This window comes from Sceloporus occidentalis, unplaced genomic scaffold, assembly GCF_023333645.1.
Source record: "Sceloporus occidentalis isolate IW3139 unplaced genomic scaffold, rSceOcc1.0.p SCAF_5, whole genome shotgun sequence".
In the NCBI taxonomy this organism is placed as follows: Eukaryota; Metazoa; Chordata; class Lepidosauria; order Squamata; family Phrynosomatidae; genus Sceloporus; species Sceloporus occidentalis.
This window is the reverse complement of record NW_028316985.1, coordinates 1463396-1483798: the sequence shown is the minus strand read 5'-3', so window position 1 is coordinate 1483798 and position 20403 is coordinate 1463396. Positions and strand designations below refer to the sequence as shown.

The 20403-nt window shown below is 45.1% G+C and overlaps 1 protein-coding gene across 1 annotated transcript; it reads right to left on the bottom strand.

Moving 5' to 3' along the window:
* Positions 1–939: 939 nt before the first annotated feature.
* LOC149311516 (inositol oxygenase-like) lies at positions 940–18242 on the bottom strand. The gene is made up of 10 exons (XM_089526631.1): positions 18221–18242; positions 16227–16303; positions 14581–14661; positions 12775–12937; positions 10868–10935; positions 8373–8482; positions 8076–8143; positions 6843–6892; positions 2930–3042; positions 940–1048 (listed from the first exon to the last, which is right to left on the bottom strand). Exons 1-10 carry the CDS (start codon positions 18240–18242, stop codon positions 940–942), a joined length of 861 nt encoding a protein of 286 aa, XP_089382757.1.
* Between the last annotated feature and the right edge of the window lie 2161 nt (positions 18243–20403).

Below are 20403 nucleotides of genomic sequence, written 5' to 3'. Positions count from 1 at the left end.
AGACTGCTTTAGTCCTGCAATGCAGATGCAGTCTTGGTTCAGCAAGACTGATGTTCATGCCCATAGTCCAGACCTGCACAACTTGGCAGTAGGTAGGGGCCAAAGGTAAAATAGGCTAAGCTTCTTGGGGCACAGATAGGTTTTAATTGAATGTTAATTATTCATTCCATCTTCCTCCTCCTTTGCCCAGACTTCTTGGGAGAGGGCTGAACAATGGAGGAGGCTTGAGGGGCGAATGTTTGCCCCTCTTCCTCCTCTGCTGCCTGGTCTTCTCAGGAGAAAGCCAGGCAAAGGAGGAACCTTGCAGGGCGAGCGTTTGCCCATCTTCCTCCTCCGTCACCCATCCTTCTCAGGAGAAAGCCAAGTAACGGAGGAGCCTTGCAGGGTGAGTGTTCACCCATCCTCCTCCACCGCCACCTGGCCTTCTCTTGAGAAAGCCAGGCAGTGGAGCAGCCTCGAGTGGCAAGCATTTCCCCTTCCTCCCAGCCTTCTTCTTGGGAGAAACAGGTGGCCTTCCCAGTTCCTTCCTCTGGAATAGAGCCTCCAACACCAGGCATTGTTTGGCGATCTCCCATCCAAGCACTAACCAGGGCTGACCTGGCTTAACTTCCAAGATCAGATGGGATCCAGTGCCTTTAGGGTACCTTTGCCATAATCATCTCTGCTGACCTATACAGAACCCGACAAAAACCTTTCTTAATCTATAATCTTGAATTGCATTTTATTGATTTTTAGGCAAAGCTATTCTTTCACTCCAAATACATTTCTCTGTACTTCTGGTGCCTCTGGCTGATTGCAAAAGGTGGAAGGTGCCTTTCCCTGGATTCTTCCATCACAGAAGCTAAGTCATGAAAGGACTGGTGTATCTGCAAATCCCGCTAAAATCTGGAACGTCCGTGGGGTCAGCGAGTCCCAAGTAGATCTCATCCAGGGTCATCTTCACCAGGACAACTGACCTGGACAATACTTGTCTATGAGGCCTTGGTAGTAAGGCTTCAGCTCCTGGGGGTCTGGAAGGTCCTCAGATTTGGTGTAGAGGTCAAATTTGCTGTAGAAAGGAGAGTAGATACTTCAGATTTACTATCCGTCGGATCCTCTGCAATGGCGTCATATCACTTGCTGAAAAATAGCAAAGACTTGGAACAAGTATTGATGAAAGTGAAGCAAGAAAGTGAAAAGGCAGGGCTACAGTTGAATATTAAGAAGACAAATAATGACCACAGATTATGTACATAACTTTAAAAGGATGATAACACCCAAAATCCACAAAACAGTGATGCTTTTATCCTAGCTACCAAAATGCATAAAACACATGACACAAGCTGATCAAGAAGCTGATCAATACATAATGCAAACTGATCTTACCTTGATATAGGATGTCAAGCTGATCAACATGATCAAGAAGAAGCTGTTGGAGCCTTGACAGCTTGCATCATGTATTTGGTATATTTTGGTTAGCTGAACAAAGATATCACTGTTTTATGGATTTTGCATGTTGTTGTATTTTGCAATATGGCCAACATGTCCCTGAATATATAACTTTAAAGCGGGTCACAAAGACACTGAAATAGCTAAAGATTACCTATTCTTTGGCTCAATCATTAACCAAAATGGATGCTGCTGTCAAGAAATCCAAAAGCAAAGGCTTGGATAGAGAGCCAGGAAGGAACTAGGCAAGAGTCAAAACATTTCATTAAATACTAAAATCAGAATCATCCATAGTATTTCTGATTTCTGTGGGTGATTAGTAAAACTAGAGGATCAATTCATCTGAAATATGATGCTGAAGGACAGTTCTGTGCATACAATGGACTGAAAACACACAAAAGGGTATGAGAGCAAATCAAACCTGAACTCTCCTTTAGAAGCTAAAATGACTAAGCTGAGGCTGTTGTACTTTGGACATAGGAGGAAGAGGATTCATGAGAAAGTGGATAATATTTGGAAGAGAGGGAAACTGCATGACAGGTAGTTGGAAGAGACACAAGGGCCATCCAAGGAGTGATATGAGAGCCCTGTTTTTGAAAGGGTTTGGTATTGAACATGGAGCAAGCTTGTTTTCTGCTGCTCCAGAGAAGAGGAGCATACGTGTCAAAGGGATCTAGGAGTGCTAGTAGACCACAAGTTGAACATGAGAGTCAACAGTGTGATGCTGCAGAGATGTAGGAAAGGTCATTCGGAGATGGCAAATCCAGAACTGTTGTACTGTTTTGTTGTCTTCTTCAGTCCCAGTTTTCCTTATTAACAAACCGCTCCATTAGATCAGTACAATACCATATCTCCATGTGTTATGTATGCCAGCAATTCCAGTTTTGCTGTCTCTGCATGGTCTTTTCTACAGAATGCAGGATCATCCAGGAAGGCATGGGATGGTCTTCTAAAGGCAGGGAAAGACTGAAGAAGATAAGCCATTGAATATGTCTGAAGAAGGAAGGACAAAGCCAGCAGCATGCAAACTATAAGTCCCACCCAAGAAGAAATACACGAGTTTTTGGTATTGAAAGGGAGCATGGTAAGTGTTGATGCTCTTTGGGAAGAAAATGCAAAAGTCTGCTCTATCTTCCCCCAAATAAAAACCCACCAAACAGTGATACCTTTTATTGGCCAACCGAAATGCACAATATGCTTGTTGCAAGCTTTCAAAGCTCCACTGGCTTCTTCATCAGGCAAGAGGTTACAAAAGAGCCCATTGCTGAGAACGGACATTGCCAAACTGCTCAGTTGCATTTGCTGCAGACATAACTCTACTTACGGAGATGTAAGACCCATACTGCATTCTGGGCATGCCTCCTTTAAGGTGCAGCATAGATCTTGGTGCGTTTGCAGCCCTGCCTTGTTCCCAGTCTAGACCTATCTTCCCCCTTCTTTCCTCCTCCTTGACATCTATGCATCCACCCTTGTCTTCCTTCTTTGGGAGGGGAGAACTTACTTGAATTCTTTAATCCAAGGAAGCATCTGGAGATCCTCTTCGTTGCAGAGGTGCATGTAATCGCCTCCCGTGTGCCAGGGATAGAAGGAGTGGAAGCGGATCATATAGAAAGCCTGGGGGGGGGGGGGGCACAGATTAGGATTGTCACAATGGCTGCCATGGCTAGACCTCTTCTGTTTCATGCCTCCATAGTCTGCAAGGACCACCGTTGCTGCTATGAAGACCCTGAGGCCTCCCATCTTGTCTGTATTTTGCTCTGACACTCTTATCATTAGCGGTAGAATGCAAAGATATAGCCATGTTAGTCCGTAGAATCAGCACGTAGAGAGATCTTGTAGCACCTTTGAGACTCACTGAAAGAAAGAAGTTGGCACAAACTTTCCTAGACTTCAGTCTTCTTCCTCAGGTGCATTTGGTGGAGTGGAAGCCAGGGACAGACTTATATGTGCCACTGGTATGTGAGGATGTCAATCCTAATTGCAAATCCTTTGTGTATGGAAATGAAGTTGCAGGTCCAATTTTAATGGCGATCCTTAGTGCACAAAGGCATAGGAAACTGGTCTTAGTGCATGGAGATGAACTGGCAGATCCGGTTTTGCAATGGGACTGGCCTTTGGTGAGGAGAAGAGATGAATGTAGGGGTCATGAGGATGGGGTCCAATAGTGTTGAAGTGTGTGTAGTGTTTTACCTGCAACTTCATTTCCATACACAAAGGATTTGCAATTTGAATTGACATCCTCATACCTATGGCATATATAGGTCTGTCCCTGACTTCCACTCCAACAAATGAATCTGAGGAAGTGGACTGAAGTCTAGGAAAGCTCAGGCTGCCAATTTCTTTCTTCCAGTGAGTCTCAAAGCCGCTGCAAGATCTCTCTACTCTTACTATTAGGCAGAGTAAGGAAACTACTTCCAACAGCTGGTTCAGTTTACCCTGAAAGGGCAGCAAATTCCTCATTAGTTCATGGCTGTCTTTGCTTTCTGTCTCTGGTTAGCCTTACTATATATTTATAGTTAGTTATTTCCCACCTTCCCCCCCAAAGTTGGAACTCAAAGCGGCTGCAAACATTAGATGTTCTTATGTGCCATTCAGCCCTCTCCTAAGGTTATCTTGGCAAGATGATCAGAAGACGCTTGCTGCCATTGCCTTCCCCTGATGAGGCTGAGAGAGTGTGACTTCTCAGGGTCACCCACTGGGCTTCTGGGGCTGAATGGAAATTTGAACCCTGGTTTTCCAGAGTCTTAGTCCAACACTCAAACCACTATACCTCACTGGTTATGAACAGTTATGTGCTTTTAAGTTGACTCCAACTTACGGTGACCCTTTGCTTGGGTTTTCTTGGGAAGAATAAGCTATGGCCTTCCTCTGCGGATGAGAGAGTGTGACTCCCCCAAGGTGACCTTGAGTGGTTTCCATAGCTGAACAAGGATTTGAACGTTGGCCTCCCAGAGTCCTAAGGACTCCAACCACTATGCCACACTGCCTCCCACCTTTGACTTTTTGGCAACTCTACTCCCAGGCTTTCTTTTGTCAAGACTCCCTTGCGTTCCTCTGAGGTTGAGAGAATGCAACTTGGCCAAAGTCACCTGCTGGTTTCCAAGGAGTATTTGGCCAACGCTGAAACCACTACACCACACTGCCCCTCTGTATCTACCACAACTTTTCAGGCAGCAAGATCTAGAGGCTACAGTTATGGGCTCCATAATCGCCAGCCTTTGGAAAGACTGACGAAATGAACCTATCAGCAACGGCAGAGGATTTAACGGTAGGATTTTTGCTGCCATGGTGCCTTTTTAGAAATGAAAGTACAGAGCAAACCTAATAAGAAATACAGGTTGAGTCTCCCTTATCTGGAAAGCTCAAATACTCCAAAATCCAAAACTTCCCTCATGCTTCCTGATGGCTCAATATGCGCAGACTTCATTTCATGCTCAAATTTATTTTTTTAAATACTGGTACTATACAAAAATTATCTCCAGTCTAGGTGCATAAGGCATATATGAAACATACATGGATTTTGTATTTGGACTTGGGTCCCATCTCCAAGATATCTCATTATATCTATGCAAATATTCCAAATTTTTTTTTGGGGGGGGGGGAATCCAAATCCGAAACACTTCTGGTCCCAAGCATTTTGGAGACTGGAGCCTCAACCTGTTTGCATCTCAATTCTGAGCCATTTTTGGTGGCCCAAGTTACTCCTTTCTAAAATCCTAGGCAGATTAACCTGAGAGCAGGTGTCAAACACCTTGAGATTTCCCATCTTGAACATGACAGACTCTCTAATTGAAATGGAGAAGAAAAGCAAGTGAGAGGGGCGCCTGGTTGCCCTTTTCTCTCCTGTCCTACTTTTAAAACCATCCTGGCTTTGTGCTTTACTGGCTCTTTGGGGAGCTTTGGCTCAGCCAGGATTAGCTCCTTGTTCTTATCTCTCACGCACATCTCTTTTGTCGGTTCACAAGGCTCTTTCACAACTGTCTATCCTTGGATCGGCTGTTTTCCTGAGCAACCCACCAAATGCACCGGGTTCCAATCTCTGGCTGACTTTGAAAGGAAAATTATACCTGGTGCATGGGGTGCATTCCAGCTCCATCTCTGTCTGGCCAGCAAACATTAAAAGAAGATTTTTTTTTATCTTTAATAGTAGTCCAAAACGCACTGCAAAAATAACCCAGTTTGGGATCACTTTAACTGCCCTGGCTGAGTGCTAGGGAATTCTGGGAATGGTAGTTTTGTGAAACATTTAGCCTTCTTTGTCAGAGAGCTCTGAGGCCAGAATAAACTACAGTTCCCAGGATTCCCTAGCACTGAGCCAGGTCTCAAACTGGATTATTTTTGGTGTGTTTTGGACTGTTTCCCACCTATCTACCTGCATCACATACTAGGCCATATTATAATGAATGCAAAGGTATAGCAACAAAAGTAATAAAACAAGAACATGGTTTAACTCTCTATTAATCCCAATTTCCTTTAATTTCCAGTAATACCCTTCATAATAGTGAATTTTGCATTTCTCTCACAATGACAAGCCAATGGAAGTCAAGATGAGAAAACTGACTGTTGTACTTTGGGTATATCCTAATATGACGTGCCTCACTGGAAATAGTGGTAATCCTTGGTAGGTGCAAAATATGAGATGCACCAATTTGTTTTATTTTATAGGGGGTGGCCATCCATTTGAATAATATGTTGGGAAGGTGATATGTGAGTTGCTGTTCAGCTTCTGCCTTGCCAAGAGACCACTCTGCTTTGCCAAGTGATTACAACCAACAAACCGATTGTTGTTCAGCTTCTGCCTTGCTAAGTCATTACTCTGAATGTTCAGCTTCAGACCCACTTGGTTGTTTGGTTGTTTGCACTAGTTGTTGTTCAGCTTCTGCCTTGCCTAGTGATTACTCTATCAGATTACGCCATCACTTGGCAAGGCAGAAGCTGAACAATTATCTGTGTTTTTTCTCCTCCTATTTATCACTGGTTAAAAAACACCGCCTAAACAAACCTTTGTTGTTATTTGTCATTAAGTAGATTGGTTTTCAGTGGCCCTATGAAAAAGAGACCTCCAAGCGCCTGATTGTTCAGCTTCTGCCCCACCAAGTGATAGACTAGTCTGATAGAGTAATCACTAGACAAGGCAGAAGCTGAACAACAACCAGTGCAACAAGCAAACTCCAGTAGAGGTGAATGGACTCTGATTCTGCAAGACCTGAGTAGGGCAGCTGATGCATGGCCCTTGAAGGTCTCTTTTTCAGAGGGACAAAGTCAAAGTCAGTATGGGTGGCAAATAACAACAAAGGTTTGTTTGGATGATGTTGTTGTTGTTTGTAACCAGTAATAAGTAGGAGAACAAACCCAGGGGAAATCGGAGCAGCTCTGGATCCCGGCGATCTCCTCCCGTGGCAAAGCTGACTTACCTCTTGAGGAAGGGTGAACTTATTGTACTTCATGACTTTGTACATGTACTCTGGAGGGAAAAAGAGAAAAGCAGACAGCGCATTGCCTTGGTGGTTGATCCTGGTACATACACATAGGATCCTAAAGTAGGAAGAGACCCCAAAGGGCCATCTAATCCAACCCTCTTCTGCCATGCAGGAATACACAATCAAAGCACTCCCAAATGATGGCCATCCAGCCTCTGTCGAAAAACAGCCTCCAAAGAAGACGAGCCCATCAGCCTTCGAGGCGCCAGCATCTTTTATTTTATTTATTTTTATTTATTTATGGTGTTTATACCCCGCTTTTCAGCCCTAAAGGCTCTCAGAGTGGCTTACAATTACTATTATTTGTATGATTATTATCTTTGACTGTCTAACAGCTCTTGCGCTCAGGAAGTTCTTCATAAGGTTCAGGTTGAATCCCTTTTCCTGTTGTCTGGCATCTGGACACCTTCCCTGCCACAAAGAGACCCCTAGAGCCACCACTACCACTACATAAAATAATAATAATAATAATAATAATAATAATAATAATAATAATATCCAAAGGAGTACAGCTCACAAAGCTTTGAAGAAAAGGGGGATATCGGACAGGGCAAGAAGGCAAAGTGCAGAAATTTTGCAGATTCAAGAAGCCAAGCCTGCAATCCTATGCTATGGAATTGCCTTCGCTTGCAATAAAAAGAGGAATGCAAGTAAGAACACGGTTTGATTTAATTTTTTTTTTAAATGCATGCAAAAACTGATGTTTAAAATGTAGCTAAACTGCTGGAAGGAATAAAATAAATCATTTGAAACCTATGCCTAAAGAAAGTAAAAGTTAAAGATACTACACATATTAAAAAAAAGAATAGAGGGCCTTTTCTGTAAAATGGACTGTGCCCAAAAGTTGACTGGAATAAAAAGGGCTTTCAGTAAGGGACCTTCCCTTCCTTGTCTTCCCAAAACAAAGCATTATTGGAGATGAATCCACTCTGGATTTTAGTGCAAATTTTAAAAGTGTAATTCAGGATGCTGGACCTGTTTGGGGTGAATAGGGGTCAGCAACCTGGATGATTTAACGTCCCAGCTAAGCCTTGGAGATACTACCCCACAAGGAAGGGATCACTCCTTTCAATTTTGGACTAAAATCCAGAGTGGATTCATGGCCCCACCGACATGGGAGCTGCCGGTTTCCATGCCAAGCCCCTTTTGGGATTCTGGAGCTCTTACCATCATGTCCCCAAGACATCAGGACGTTCTCCAAGCCACAGTTGGGTTGGTACATGCCATACTTGGTGCTATGGAAGCAAGAAAAAAGAGTGCCTCAGGATATAGTCATGACCTGAACTCAAGACATCTCATGCACAGCAGTAGACCACTTCAACTGGATGCATCCTATGGACGTAATGCTGGGATTTGTTAGTTGAGGGCAGCTTGCTAAAGATGGAGCCCTTGACCTGCTATTCAGTAATCAACCACAGCAACAGCCAAGAACAACCCAAGAGAGGTGTGTGAAGATGCACTTACTTGTACAAGGGGTTCTTCACATCTGGATTGTCATGGAAAGTGGAGTCATGGAAGACGACTGAGCCTTGGACCTGGCAGCCCACCGGGAAAGTGTCTCCCACCACGGCCCACTAGAGAGAGAGAGAGAGAGAGAGAGAAGTTGGGACAAAATGGCAATGGCACCCTTGTTGACTCTTCTTTGCTCTCTGGTGTGGCTACTAAGGGCCGGTTATGACCTTCAAAGCCCTACATAGCTCAGCTCCACATCATTTGAAGGATCCTATTCTTCCTTATGAACTTGTCCATTCTTTGAGATCTTCTGGAGAGTGTCTTCTCCCCGTCCCACAAGTCCATCTATTGGAAATACAGGAGATGGAGCCTTCTTGGTAACTACCACCAGGATTTCTGGAACTCCCTTCTCAAAGAAGTGAGACTGACACCTCCCTACTTTCCCTCTGCAAACAAAGACTTTCTGATTCCTCTCTGGTGCGGCTACTATGGGCTAGTCATGACTTTCAAAGCCCCACATGGCTTAGGTCCACAACAACAACAACAAGAGAGCTAAACTTCCCAATATCAGATCATGTATACAGGCAGGAAGGGTCAGGGACTCATAAAGGTGGAAGAGACCCCAAAAGTCACCAAGCCCAAACTGCTTTGGCCAAGCAGGAAGACACCATGCAAGCCTTCCCTGGGACAGCTGTCCACCCAGCCTCTGTTTAAAGACCTCCAAGGAAGGAGACTCCACTCCAAGGAAGGAGTTTGTTCCACTGTTGAACAGCCTTACTGTCAGGAAGTTCCTCCTAATGTTGAGCTGGAATCTCTTTTCCTGTAACTTGCATCCATTGTTCCAGGTCCTGTTCTCTGGAGCAGCAGAAAACAAGCTAGCTCCCTCCTCAATATGACATCCCTTCAAATATTCAAACAGGGCTATCATCTCCCCTCTTAACCTTCTCTTCTCCAGGCTAAACACCCCCAGCTCCCTAAGTCTCTCCTCATAGGGCTCTATGGTTTCCAGGCACTTCACCATTTTCATAAAATCATAGAATCGTAGAGTTGGAAGAGACCCCAAGAAGGGCCCTGATCCAGTCCAACCCCCTTCTTCTGCCATGCAGGAAATCTCAATCAAAGCATCCCCGACAGATGGCCATCCCGCCTCTGTTTGAAGACCTCCCTCCTTTGGACACATGGCTCCAGTTTCTCAATGTCCATTTTGAATTGTTTTGCCCAGAACTGGACACTGTGTTATCCCAGGTGAGGCCTGACCAAAGCAGAACAGACTGGCACTATGGCTTCCCTCGGGTGGCTTCCCCAGTCAGCAACGGTTGCAAATCTGCTCCATTTTTTGTTCAACAGCTTAAAGAGTCACTCAAAATATGTTCAGGACCTTAGAGATTTCCTTTCAAGGGTGAAACATACAATCCCTCTAGATTCATTCAGCACCTTGAGGAGTTCCTTTAAAGGTTGGAACGGACCAACTCTTGCCACTACATTCAGCATCTTGGAGAGCTGTTTTAAAGATATCCAAAGCCTGGCATAGATTCACTGCTCCCTTTCTTGGGTGCAAAAGTGTTTTCGACCATTTAGTCTTTTATTCCTATGCACTTAAGCCATTCAAAATGAAGTCACTCAGTAGTCATTCTTTTTGAGTCTCTCACTGGCTTTCTGCAAATTGTTCCAGCTGCAAGAACTGTGACCAGGTCCAATGTCACAGATCAAGTAAATGAAAACAATTTTGAAGTTGACTGTCCTGCCCTGAGAACATCCGTCTGTTCACAAGGAACGATGATATGCAAAGGGGTCTTGTAGCATCTTTGAGACTAACTGGAAGAAAGAAGTTGGTAGCATGAGCTTTCCTAGACTTGAGTCTACTTTCTCAGATTCCTTGTAGTAGGTTCAAGTCTGCAAAAGCTCATGCTATTCACTTGTTCCTTTCCTTAGTCTCAAATGTGCTACAAGAGCCCTTTGCATACTGATTTTCCAGACTAATATGGCTATATTTACCACGAAGGAATGATGATGTTACAGTAAGATTCTGCTCTCTTTCCTAGCATTATTTCTTTTCCAGTTATTCATGCCTTCTCATGTTGTGCCCAAACTACAGCAGCCTCAGTTTCATCTGAAGTAAGAAATGGCACCAATGCAATAGTGAAACTTTAGCTTTGTTCATGCTCTTGTAACCCTGAAACCTCTATAAAATGCTACCACTATTACATACAGTTTATCCATCAGAGGCATTGCTGTGAGTCAGTTGGACTGAAAGTAGTCCTATTTTCTTGGGCATCCTTTGGCCAAAGTCTCTGTGTGGGACCTTCCTGTCCAGGTTCAATCCGTTTCCTTCGTGTCCTACTCAGGGGATACAATAGAGCTAATATCTTACTCCAACCCAACACTCTGACATGGGAGACAGCAGTCTCTCTATATCGTGTGCTTTCTTCCCGTACATATTTTTCCATTGACCCCTGGGGATGCTAATTGTTTTCATGGCAAATATGGGGAAAGGGGTGTCTTCTCACTTGAGGTTCTCCAACCAGCGCCAGGATCTTCCCCATGTCATGCAGCAGTCCGACCAGGTGGAACCAATCTGTGCCAAGGAGAGAGAAAGAGTGTCGGTGTGTCTTTGTGTATCTTTCTGAAGGCTTCCATGTAAAGAAATAGGAATTCCAGTTGTAATAATTTGCCCCTCAGGGACCTTGGTTTCCAATTGTAAAAATTTGGTCCTGAGGGAATTCAGTTTCCATGCTGCCCTGCCTTTATCTGTGCATCGACTGAGGACTGGTGCTATTTGCAGAATGCCAGTGCAAGCAGCAGAGACAGACCCAGCTCAATGGCTGCATCTGCACTGCAGAAATAATCCAGTTTAACACTGCATTAACTGTCATAACACAATGTTGCAGAATTGTGGGGTTTGTAGTTTTGTGAGATATTCAGACTTTAAAGGAACTGTCCAGCATGCTGATCCCCAAAAGGGTTTCAGTGCCTTGGAGTCCTCCCAGTAAAACCGTCTTACTGGTCCCCACTGTCTAAGGGTCAATGGCTGGGATCTCCAAGTCAGAACAAGAATTGCTGGGAAAGGTCTTTTGTGCTCCAGGCATTGGGACTCATGGCCTGCAGGGAAAACCTGGACTACTGCAAGCGGCCATAGGTCCCATGCTATATGTCCCTTATATCTCTGGTATAGAGTTGCCAGAGTGAAAACTGGAGTGGGTTCCTATACCTTTAATGGTTGTATAGAAGAGGGAATTTTGCCAGGTGTTTGTTACTAGGTTGCAAATTAGCTCTTGTTGTGTGCCTTCAAGTCATTCCCAACTTATGGTGACCCTAAAATGACCCTATAATGGCAGGCTGAGAGTATGTGACTTGGGTTTCCATGGATTCCATAGGCTGGAGATACAGCACTTAAAGTGGTGTCAAACTCTTTATTTCTACAGTGTAAATGTATGGAAGCCACCGCTCACAGCTGCTCCAGATGTTTGGACTCCAGTTCCCAGAAGCCCCACTCAGCTTGGCCCACTGTCAAGAATTCTGGGAGCTAAAGTCCAAAACACATGGAGGACCAAAGTTTGGGGACCTCATTCCCACTTATAAATAAATTGCTTTGTGATCCGAATCAATGGATCGGTTTGTCATCAGAGCGTGGTTCACGCTACATTTGCCCCGATGGCATTTTCTCACTGTAAAACCAAATAAAATAAGCCACTTGCGGCTCACACTGACGAATGAATCGATTCAATTCAAACTGTTTCCTGCGAGGGTCTCTCAGAATAACCCACTTGTAGTTCACATTGGCAAATGAATCCGTTTCAGTTTGAAGCGTTTCCAGTGGTATTTCCCCCCCTCTGTCTATCACTGCAGTCGCATTTACGTACTTCCGTATGCGCCTCAAAGGGTGGGTGAACGCAGGTGGTTAATTTCTGCTTCCTCACCCAGCAAGCCCTTATCACGCCATAGTAAATCAATTCCGATTCGCATCTCGTTCACACTAACACTGAATCGATACGTGGATTCGATTCTTCAAATCAATTCTTAAAATAAACTCTGATCGGTCTCTGTTTCACACTTGCACAGAATAGATTTATCCAAAAAGATGCAGAAAAAAATCATTGTTAAAAAGACGCAGGTTAAATGGGTCTCGCGCATGGCCCCCCACTCTGAATCGCTTCAAGTGCGAACCAGGGTCATTGAAACCACTTCAAAACGATTTGCAAACCGGTGTAAAACGTAGTGGGAATGAGGCCTAGGAGTCCAGAACATCTGGAGCATCCATGAGTGGTGGATTTCATGCCAAGTAGGTTGAATCAATAGGATCTGTGATCCAAGGCGTCCTTCCGTCTTTCCAGAAATAGCATCTCAGATTGAAAAGTTCCCCACTTTTCCAAAACACCATCAGATGGAAAGGGATCACTTCCGACTCGGGGCTCACCTTTGTCCGGGTGCGCCTTCCGAATGCCCTCCGCCGTCTGGTAGGCGTGATAGGAGTTGGGGAAGTCGACGTCGGGGTCCGACTCGTCCACCACATTGTCCAGCAGGTCCAGGGCTTCCATGACGGTCATCTGGCGGAGGCGGCAGCCACCGTATTCCTCATGCTGTGGAGAGGGGACTGTGAGGATACTGTTACTGAAGAGAAGGGGAGCTGGTCCTCCAGGAATAACTAGAAATATGCTGAGGGCTAGGCCAGATCTTAAAAATCAAAAGGGACACATGCTCCAGACATTTAAGGGACGCAGACTATGATGCACTATGCAGATTACACAGTCAGCCCTCCACATTTGTGGCTTTGGCTTTTGCGGCTTTGACTATCCACAGATTTGATTAATAAGTTCTCTCTGGGAATCTCTAGGGCCTTCAGCACAACTCTGTGGTCAATGTCTAGCCAAAGTTGTCCTGGAGGACTTAGAGAGAGAGAGAAGACTTATCTAGGCATTTGTAGTTCCAACAATGCAATTCTATGGTCAACTTCTGACAGATGTTGACCACAGAGTTGAACTGGAGGAGCTAGAGATTCCTAGAGAGAAGACTTATCTAGGTATTTGTAGGTCCACCAATGCAATTCTATTGCCAACCTCTGATAGATGTTGACCACAGAGATGAGCTAGAGGAGCTAGAGATTCCTAGAGAGGTGTTCTCTCAGGTAAATCAAAAACAGTGGGCTTTTATTTGTGGGGTTTCCACTTCCATGGGCGCCCTGCACCCCTGACTCCAGCAAACGTGGAGGGCATTCCCTCTTATATGTATTTAGAAGACAGCGCCCTCTAGTGGTGAAAGATGTCTCTTTGTCATAGTGCATACTTTGCCTCCCTTGCTATGAACATGCTTTCTATTGTTATTGGTTGCTGGGAGGTAAAGACAGGCTTAATTTGCAAGTGTGATTATTGAGGTTCCTCTATCTGTCTAAGACTAATCCTCTTATGGGAAGGAAAACTGTTTAACTGGAAGGAGTACATATTCCTCTTAACGTCTGGTTTGACTTAAAACAAACTTCGGTAGTAAGCCTAACAGGTATAGATTTAACAAAACATGGTTGTTGTGAAGTGTTTTGGGGTGGAATCTAATAGACAGAAGATCACTTTACTTTGTTGGAGAGGGGACCTGGAGAATGTATATGACACAAAGCTGGAGAGAAGCTGGCCCTGAAGCTGTTCAAGGCTGGGAAGAGTCAGCTTCCCCTCTTTTCAGAAGTACTTTTAACAATATAAATCTTCACCTTCTTCATCCTCAAACCCAAGAATAAATAGTTCTTCAAACATCCTTCCCACTGGAAGTGAGCAAAATGATTTCTGTGCAGTTTGCCATTTCTATTTCTATTCTATTTTTATCCATATTTCCTGCAAGATTTTTGTGCCGGGGAATGCATTTCTTGCACTAGAGACAGTGTTTTCTGTGCAAAATTTATTTATCTATTGTTTTATTTTTATTCCGCCTTTCTCCCAAGTTTGGACCCAAGGCGGCAATTTTAAAACATACAAAATTTAAACTATCCAAGGTTAAATGCACTGTTTCCTCTGCAGAAGGAACATTTATGCACATAATTTGTCCTCTGCACAGACACAAAAGAACCCAACAACTCACATGCATTTTCACACGGGAGAAGGATTAGCAAAATGTGAAGGATCTATGTTTCTAGTGGGTTTTCTTGAGCATTGGGAACCCAGTTTCTCAGTCAAGAAATGAATAATTGCAAATATTATTTCCATTCCTAGGAGAGGCAACCTTTTCTCAGCAGACTCACCTTCTTCCGCACAAAGTCCACCGTCTGGTTTGTGTGCATCTGAAGGTAAGTGTTGTACACTCGCTCCATCAGTGGACTGTCCTGAAAAGTGGGACCAAAACAGCTAAAAATGTATAGTTGTTGGCAGTTTGACAGCCAAAGGAGTCCTGTGCAACCTGCCCTAAAGCAGGAATGGGTAAAGTGTAGCCACAATTTTGCATCCTTTCTCAGTCCCCCAAAACCTGCTAAACCCCTGCATCATTTTTATTTTTTATTTTTTCCTGGGGCGCTTTTTCGAGTGATTCTCATCACCCCAAATGTCCCACAAATGTTGCAGACATGGGGGAAAATGCCCTCGCCCCCAAACCATCCATCCTTCTAAAATCCCTCCATTGCCTTCCACGGTTGTCACGTTCCCCTTGTCCCAGGACTTGATTTTTCAGTACCAAAATCTAGAGCCAACCCCCATTGATGTTATTAATCTCAGAGAGATGGGAGGAGCCACCTTTAATCTAGACTACTACTGGCATCAAGCAAAATGGTGGATGCAGAGCAGAATGGAGGGTGAGTCCTGGCGCCACAAGGACCAGGAGCGAAGGAGGAGGCTAACCAAATAAACACAGCAACCCCTTGGCAAGTCTTGGGAAGTTGCAGCAACACCTTTCAATTAATCCTTGCAAACTGTGGCAAGCTGCTGCTCTAACAGGTGAGCTGGAGATTTGTGCAAAGTCCTTTCCTCTTGCCTCTTGCCTCTTCCCTTTTTTGGGGGGCTGTAGTCCCAAAATGACTTTTTCTAAGCTCTCCCCTGTGCATCTCCCACAAACCAACCTTGCCACCGTCTCTCTTATGCGTACTGTCCAAGCAAATATTTATTTATTTTTATCTCTTAGGAGTTTATCACATGAAGGAAATCGGGAGTTTATCCCGGGAATATCCTGGAAAAATAGTGTAATCATGTGCAACCATTTTACACAATGTCACACAAAACCTGACATTAAAGTAGTCACAAAGAAACATTGACACACATCTTTTTATTTTTGGGATTTCAGAGACAATGCATTTCTGGTATCACTTTATTTGCGCAATTGAGTGTGATAATCAATTGCGCAATTACTCACCACTTCTGCTTCATTTGCGGGATGCTTTAAATGCGCTTTAATCTCTCTTTAATTCTGAAATTAGCCCCAGTGTGATAAACTCCTTAGAGGGAATTTAGGTGATAAGAAAGTGGACAGTTAGTTGTGTATCCTTGTAGCTTAATCGCTGGCTCCAACTCGCAGAAGGAAAGTCTCAAAGTTCAGGCCAGGTTCCCCGAAGGACCAGATGCCCCCCATGAGACTGCCCTGGCTTTGAGACCTTCGAGAGGGACCCTTCTCTCCATCCCACCACCCTCGCAGGCACATTTTGTGGGGACCCATGGGCAGGGTCTTCTTGGTGGCTGCTTCCAGGCTTGGGAACACCTTCCCTAGAGAGATCAGGAGGGCCCTCTCCTTGTTTTCCTTCCATCAGCAAGTGAAAACTTTTCTATTAAGGGAATTATGGGTGCCGTAGTCCAGAAAAAGGAACTTTTCCAAGCTAGGCTGCTAGCAGATGCAGCCCAAGGAAATACATGGGAAACAGCTCCTTTCCTGTACAGTAATTGGAAAGTATCCACCGACTTTACTGACCTTGAAATTTCGGTAGTCATCCTTGGGCTTCCCACTCTCAAAGTGGACATCTGGCCGGTAGATTTCAGATGGATCGCCTCCCTGAGGAAAGAAGCTCTGTGAGAACCAGGGAGGGCAAGTCCAGATCAAAATGGGAAAATACAAGGGGAATAGGTTGCCCTAATGGCAAAATAATTAGCCAATTGCTTCTTGCACAGGCCAGTGAGGGTCATCTGCTCCAATCTTTAGCAGCCAGGATGAAAGAGGTATGTAGGCTTAGGTTAGAAAAGATGGAGAGGTGGTATTGTGCACCATCTTTAAATGAAGGTCTGCAGAAGATGGAGATAGCAAGCTTGTCTTCTGCTGCTTATAGCATCCTAGAGTTGGAAGGGATCCCAGAGGCCATGCAGTTGAACCCCTTTCTGCCATGCAGGAAGACTCCATCCAAAGCCTCCCTGGGACAGATGGCCATCCAGCCTCTGGTTGAAAACCTCCAAAGAAGGAGACTCCAGCATTCCAACCAGTAGCATCTTCCACTGTCAAACAGCTCTGAATATCAGGATGTTCTTCCTAATGTTGAGGTGGAATCTCTTTTCCTGTAGTTGGCATCCACTGTACCATGTCCCAGTCTCTTGAGCAGCAGAAAACAAGCTTGCTCCTTCCTCAGAGACTAGGACTACTCCAGAAGGTAGGACCTGAACCAATGGATTCACAAGAGTAGGTTTGGACTCAACGTTAGGTAGAAAGGTTGGTAACAGCCATTGGAGAGTGTAACAGACTCCCTTCGAAAGTGGTGGACTCTCCTTTGCTGGAAGGTATTAAAAATGGAGGTTGAATGCCCATTCTATGGAGTGGTTTAGTGGTGGATTGCCCTTTGCCAATACCTCCAGGGCTGCCACAGAGAGAAGGATGCAGGTTTATTCTCTGCTGCCCCGGAGGGTAGGACCAGGCCGAACGGTTTTCTGTTACGGGAGGGTAGATTTCTATTGAACGTTGGAAGGAGTGTCTTGATGGCAAGAGCAATGGAACCAATTGCCTGGAAAGGTGGTGGGGTCTCCTTCTCTGGATGTCTTTTGAAAAAGGCTGGGCAAGTACCTCCTGAGGATGCTTTAGCTGGAGATCCTGCACTGAGCAAGAGGTTGGACTCCATGGTCCTCTGGGGGACCTTTCTGACTCTATGGTTCTATGACAAGTTGGAGTAGAGTCAGAGAAGGATAACAGGGGATGGTAAGCGGTATGGAGAACAAAACCTATGAGGAAAGGTTGAAGGAGTGGGACAGGTCTCATGGTTTTAATTACAGGAGGGTATATTGGAAGGAACCTCTTGATAGTCAGAGTGGGTGGGCAAAGGGACCAACTTCCTAGAGAAATGGTGAGGTCTTCTTCTCTGGACTTCTTCAAAAAGAGGCTGGAAAGCTACCTGGTGCTGGTGATGCTTGAGCTGGAGATCATGCCCTGAACAGTGGGTTGGACTCCATGGCCTATGGGACTCCTTCCAACGCTAGGCTTCGATGACTGTATGATCTCTGGAGGACCAAGGTCTGTACCAGAGGAGACACTTAGAAGCCAATTCCTCTAATTCAGGAGTGCAAGGTGAATTAGCATGGCAGGAGACCTTGGAGACCCATCCTCCCAATGCACACCTACCAGAAGGGGATACTCTAGCTGCAGAGATGGCGGGATCTCCTGCTCTGGATGTCTTTAAAAAGAGGCTGGTCAGATACCAGCTGGGGATACTCTCGCTGGAGACCCTGCACTAACCAGAGGGGTGGACTCCATGGGCTCTGGAGGACCCTTCCACCTTTACAATTCTGTGATTCCTGCACTATCAGGGAGTTGAGTCCCTTCCAGTTCTATGATTCTCCAGTCCCATGCCCAATTAAGCCTCCTTTTTCTCCAACGTGTACCAGTTTTGCCTCCTGGCCTCCTTGTCCATCTCTTCCTCTTTCTCTCTCGCTTGAGCGCTCCTCTTTCTCCTGCCAGAGAAGTTTTGGGTTTGGGCTTGGACAGGACACTCACCAAGTTCACCACCTTCATCTTCTCAGCTCCAGGCAAGCAAAGGAAAGCAAGCCAATGGTTTCTCTCTGTCAGGGAAGAGCCTGCTCTGGCCTTTCTTTATAGCCCTGGGTCTTGTACAAGGAGAACCAACCGGAACCTGAGCTAACTGGAGCTAAAATTGGGGGCAATAAGTCACCTGTTAACCCAGTCCGGGCCAAACTCCTTTTCCTGAGCAGGTCACCTGAGCAAACAGTTAATGCCTCTTCTTGCAAGGAGGTGGAAGTTTCCCCAGCATCCTCCAGGAACCGAGAAAACAACCACCCCACAACCTTCCCCACAAAGCGTTGGGTACAAACAAGGACCCGGTGTCCCCAGTCAACAACACTAAGGGTGGATACCTGGTCAGCCGTGTCAAAACACACAGGACACGATGCAGGCGGCTGGAGCATGACCAACTGTGTCCCTTGGAAAGAGAGCATGATGGTGGTCCCAGGCCAGAAGATGTTCCGGTCCTTTATGTTCCAGGGCAAGGTGGTTTCGCTGGGGAAAGAGACAGGGATCCAAGAGAGGAAAGAAGCTGGTCTCCTGCTGGTTGGTCCCAACTGGAGTACATTGGGCCCTCCACAAGCACTAATAAAAAATGACTATATTTTTAACCTGAGAAAACACATCTCTAGGAATCTCTAGGTCATCCAGGGTGACTCTATGGTGACCTTCCACCAGAAAGTGACCATAGAATTGTGCTGGATGTTCTCTCTAGGAATTGTTACTTTGGCCCAGCTTTCTAATCTATTCAGGCTGTCTTGAATTTTGATCCTCTCTTCTGGGGTATTAGCTGTTCCTCCTAATTTGATAAGTGTGCCCTCTATTCTTTCAACCAAGTCATTGATAAAGATATTGAATAGCAAATGGGACCCAGGACAGACCCCCCACTGGACACCTCACTGGTCACTTCTCTCCAAGATGAAGCAGTGCAGCCATTGCTGAGCACCCTTTGAGTTTGGCCGGTCAACCAAGTACAAATCCATTTAACATTGTAAAGTCCACATTTTACTAGCTTGTTAGCAAGAATATCATGGGGACCTTGCTGAAGGCCTTACTGAAATCAAGATCAAGGTCAATGGCCATAGAATTATTGGAAATGGAAGGGGCAACTAGGATCAAATCCAACCCTCCCCTCATTGCAGGAAATGGCCACAGAATTGTTGGAAGAGCCCTCATAGATTCAAACCCAACATTGTAGGAAATCTAGCAAGAACATCCCCAGCAAGTAGCTGTCTATCCTTTTTCTGAAGACGTCCTGAGAAAGAGACCCTACCACTTGTGTAAGTAAGAATTTGCATTGTTGAGCAGCCCTTGCTGTCAAGACACTCCTTCTAATGCTGGTTTAGGGATTGGTAGAAGTTGCAATATATCCAAAGGTGACTTTGCAATTCACAACTGAGGTCATGAAGCTGCATCGTGTCCTAACATCCCCTTTCTTGGACTCTAATTTTCCTTGCATTCCTCTTGACCATTGAGATGGCCTCTAGCCCATTGGACCTCCGGTTCAATATCCTCTGTCTTTGCTTGATAGGGATTTAAACAATCACTGGGCTCTTTTGATGCCATCGCTGGCTGCCAAGTGGCATCCTGCCCAGCCGGCAGAAAGAGCAAAAAGCATGGGAGAGAGGCAGAGGCTGTTCTGAGCTGGAAGTAGTTGCCATCCTAGACCTTCTAAGACTTCATTTAATACCAAAACCTGCCAGAACATCCCTGCTATAGGATAAACTTTTATTGCTGGTCAATGGATGCAGTCAGTGGTCTACAACAGAGGAAAGCATCACAGTCCTTTCCATGATGGGGTACAGCATCCCTTGCAGTGAGTGCCATTGTATATATTGGGGTATCATCATCATCATCATCATCATCATCATCATCATCATCATCATCACAGCGGGTGTTTGGTATCCACTGGGGTTTGGTTCCAGGCCCCCCCCCTCCCCATTGGATACCAAAATCTATGGATTTTCAAGTTGTATTCTATACGATGGTGGAGTAAAATGGTGCTCCTTATATAAAATGGCAAACCCAAGGTTTTGCTTTTTGGAATTTATACTTTTCAAAAAATATTTTCAAGTCTTGGATGGTGGAACCTGTGGATAAAGAATCAGTGGATAAGGAGAGCCAGCTGCACCGGCTAACGTCAGTTCAGAAAAAA

Excerpts from the sequence above, each read along its gene's own strand:
- LOC149311516 (XM_089526631.1), bottom strand. The coding sequence starts at position 18,242 with ATGAAGGTGGTGAACTTGGTGA. Across the intron at positions 12,938-14,580 it reads TGGACTTTGTGCGGAAGAAG|CATGAGGAATACGGTGGCTG; the intron begins GTGAGTCTGCTG and ends CCCTCTCCACAG. Across the intron at positions 8,144-8,372 it reads GTGAAGAACCCCTTGTACAA|CACCAAGTATGGCATGTACC; the intron begins GTAAGTGCATCT and ends TTGCTTCCATAG.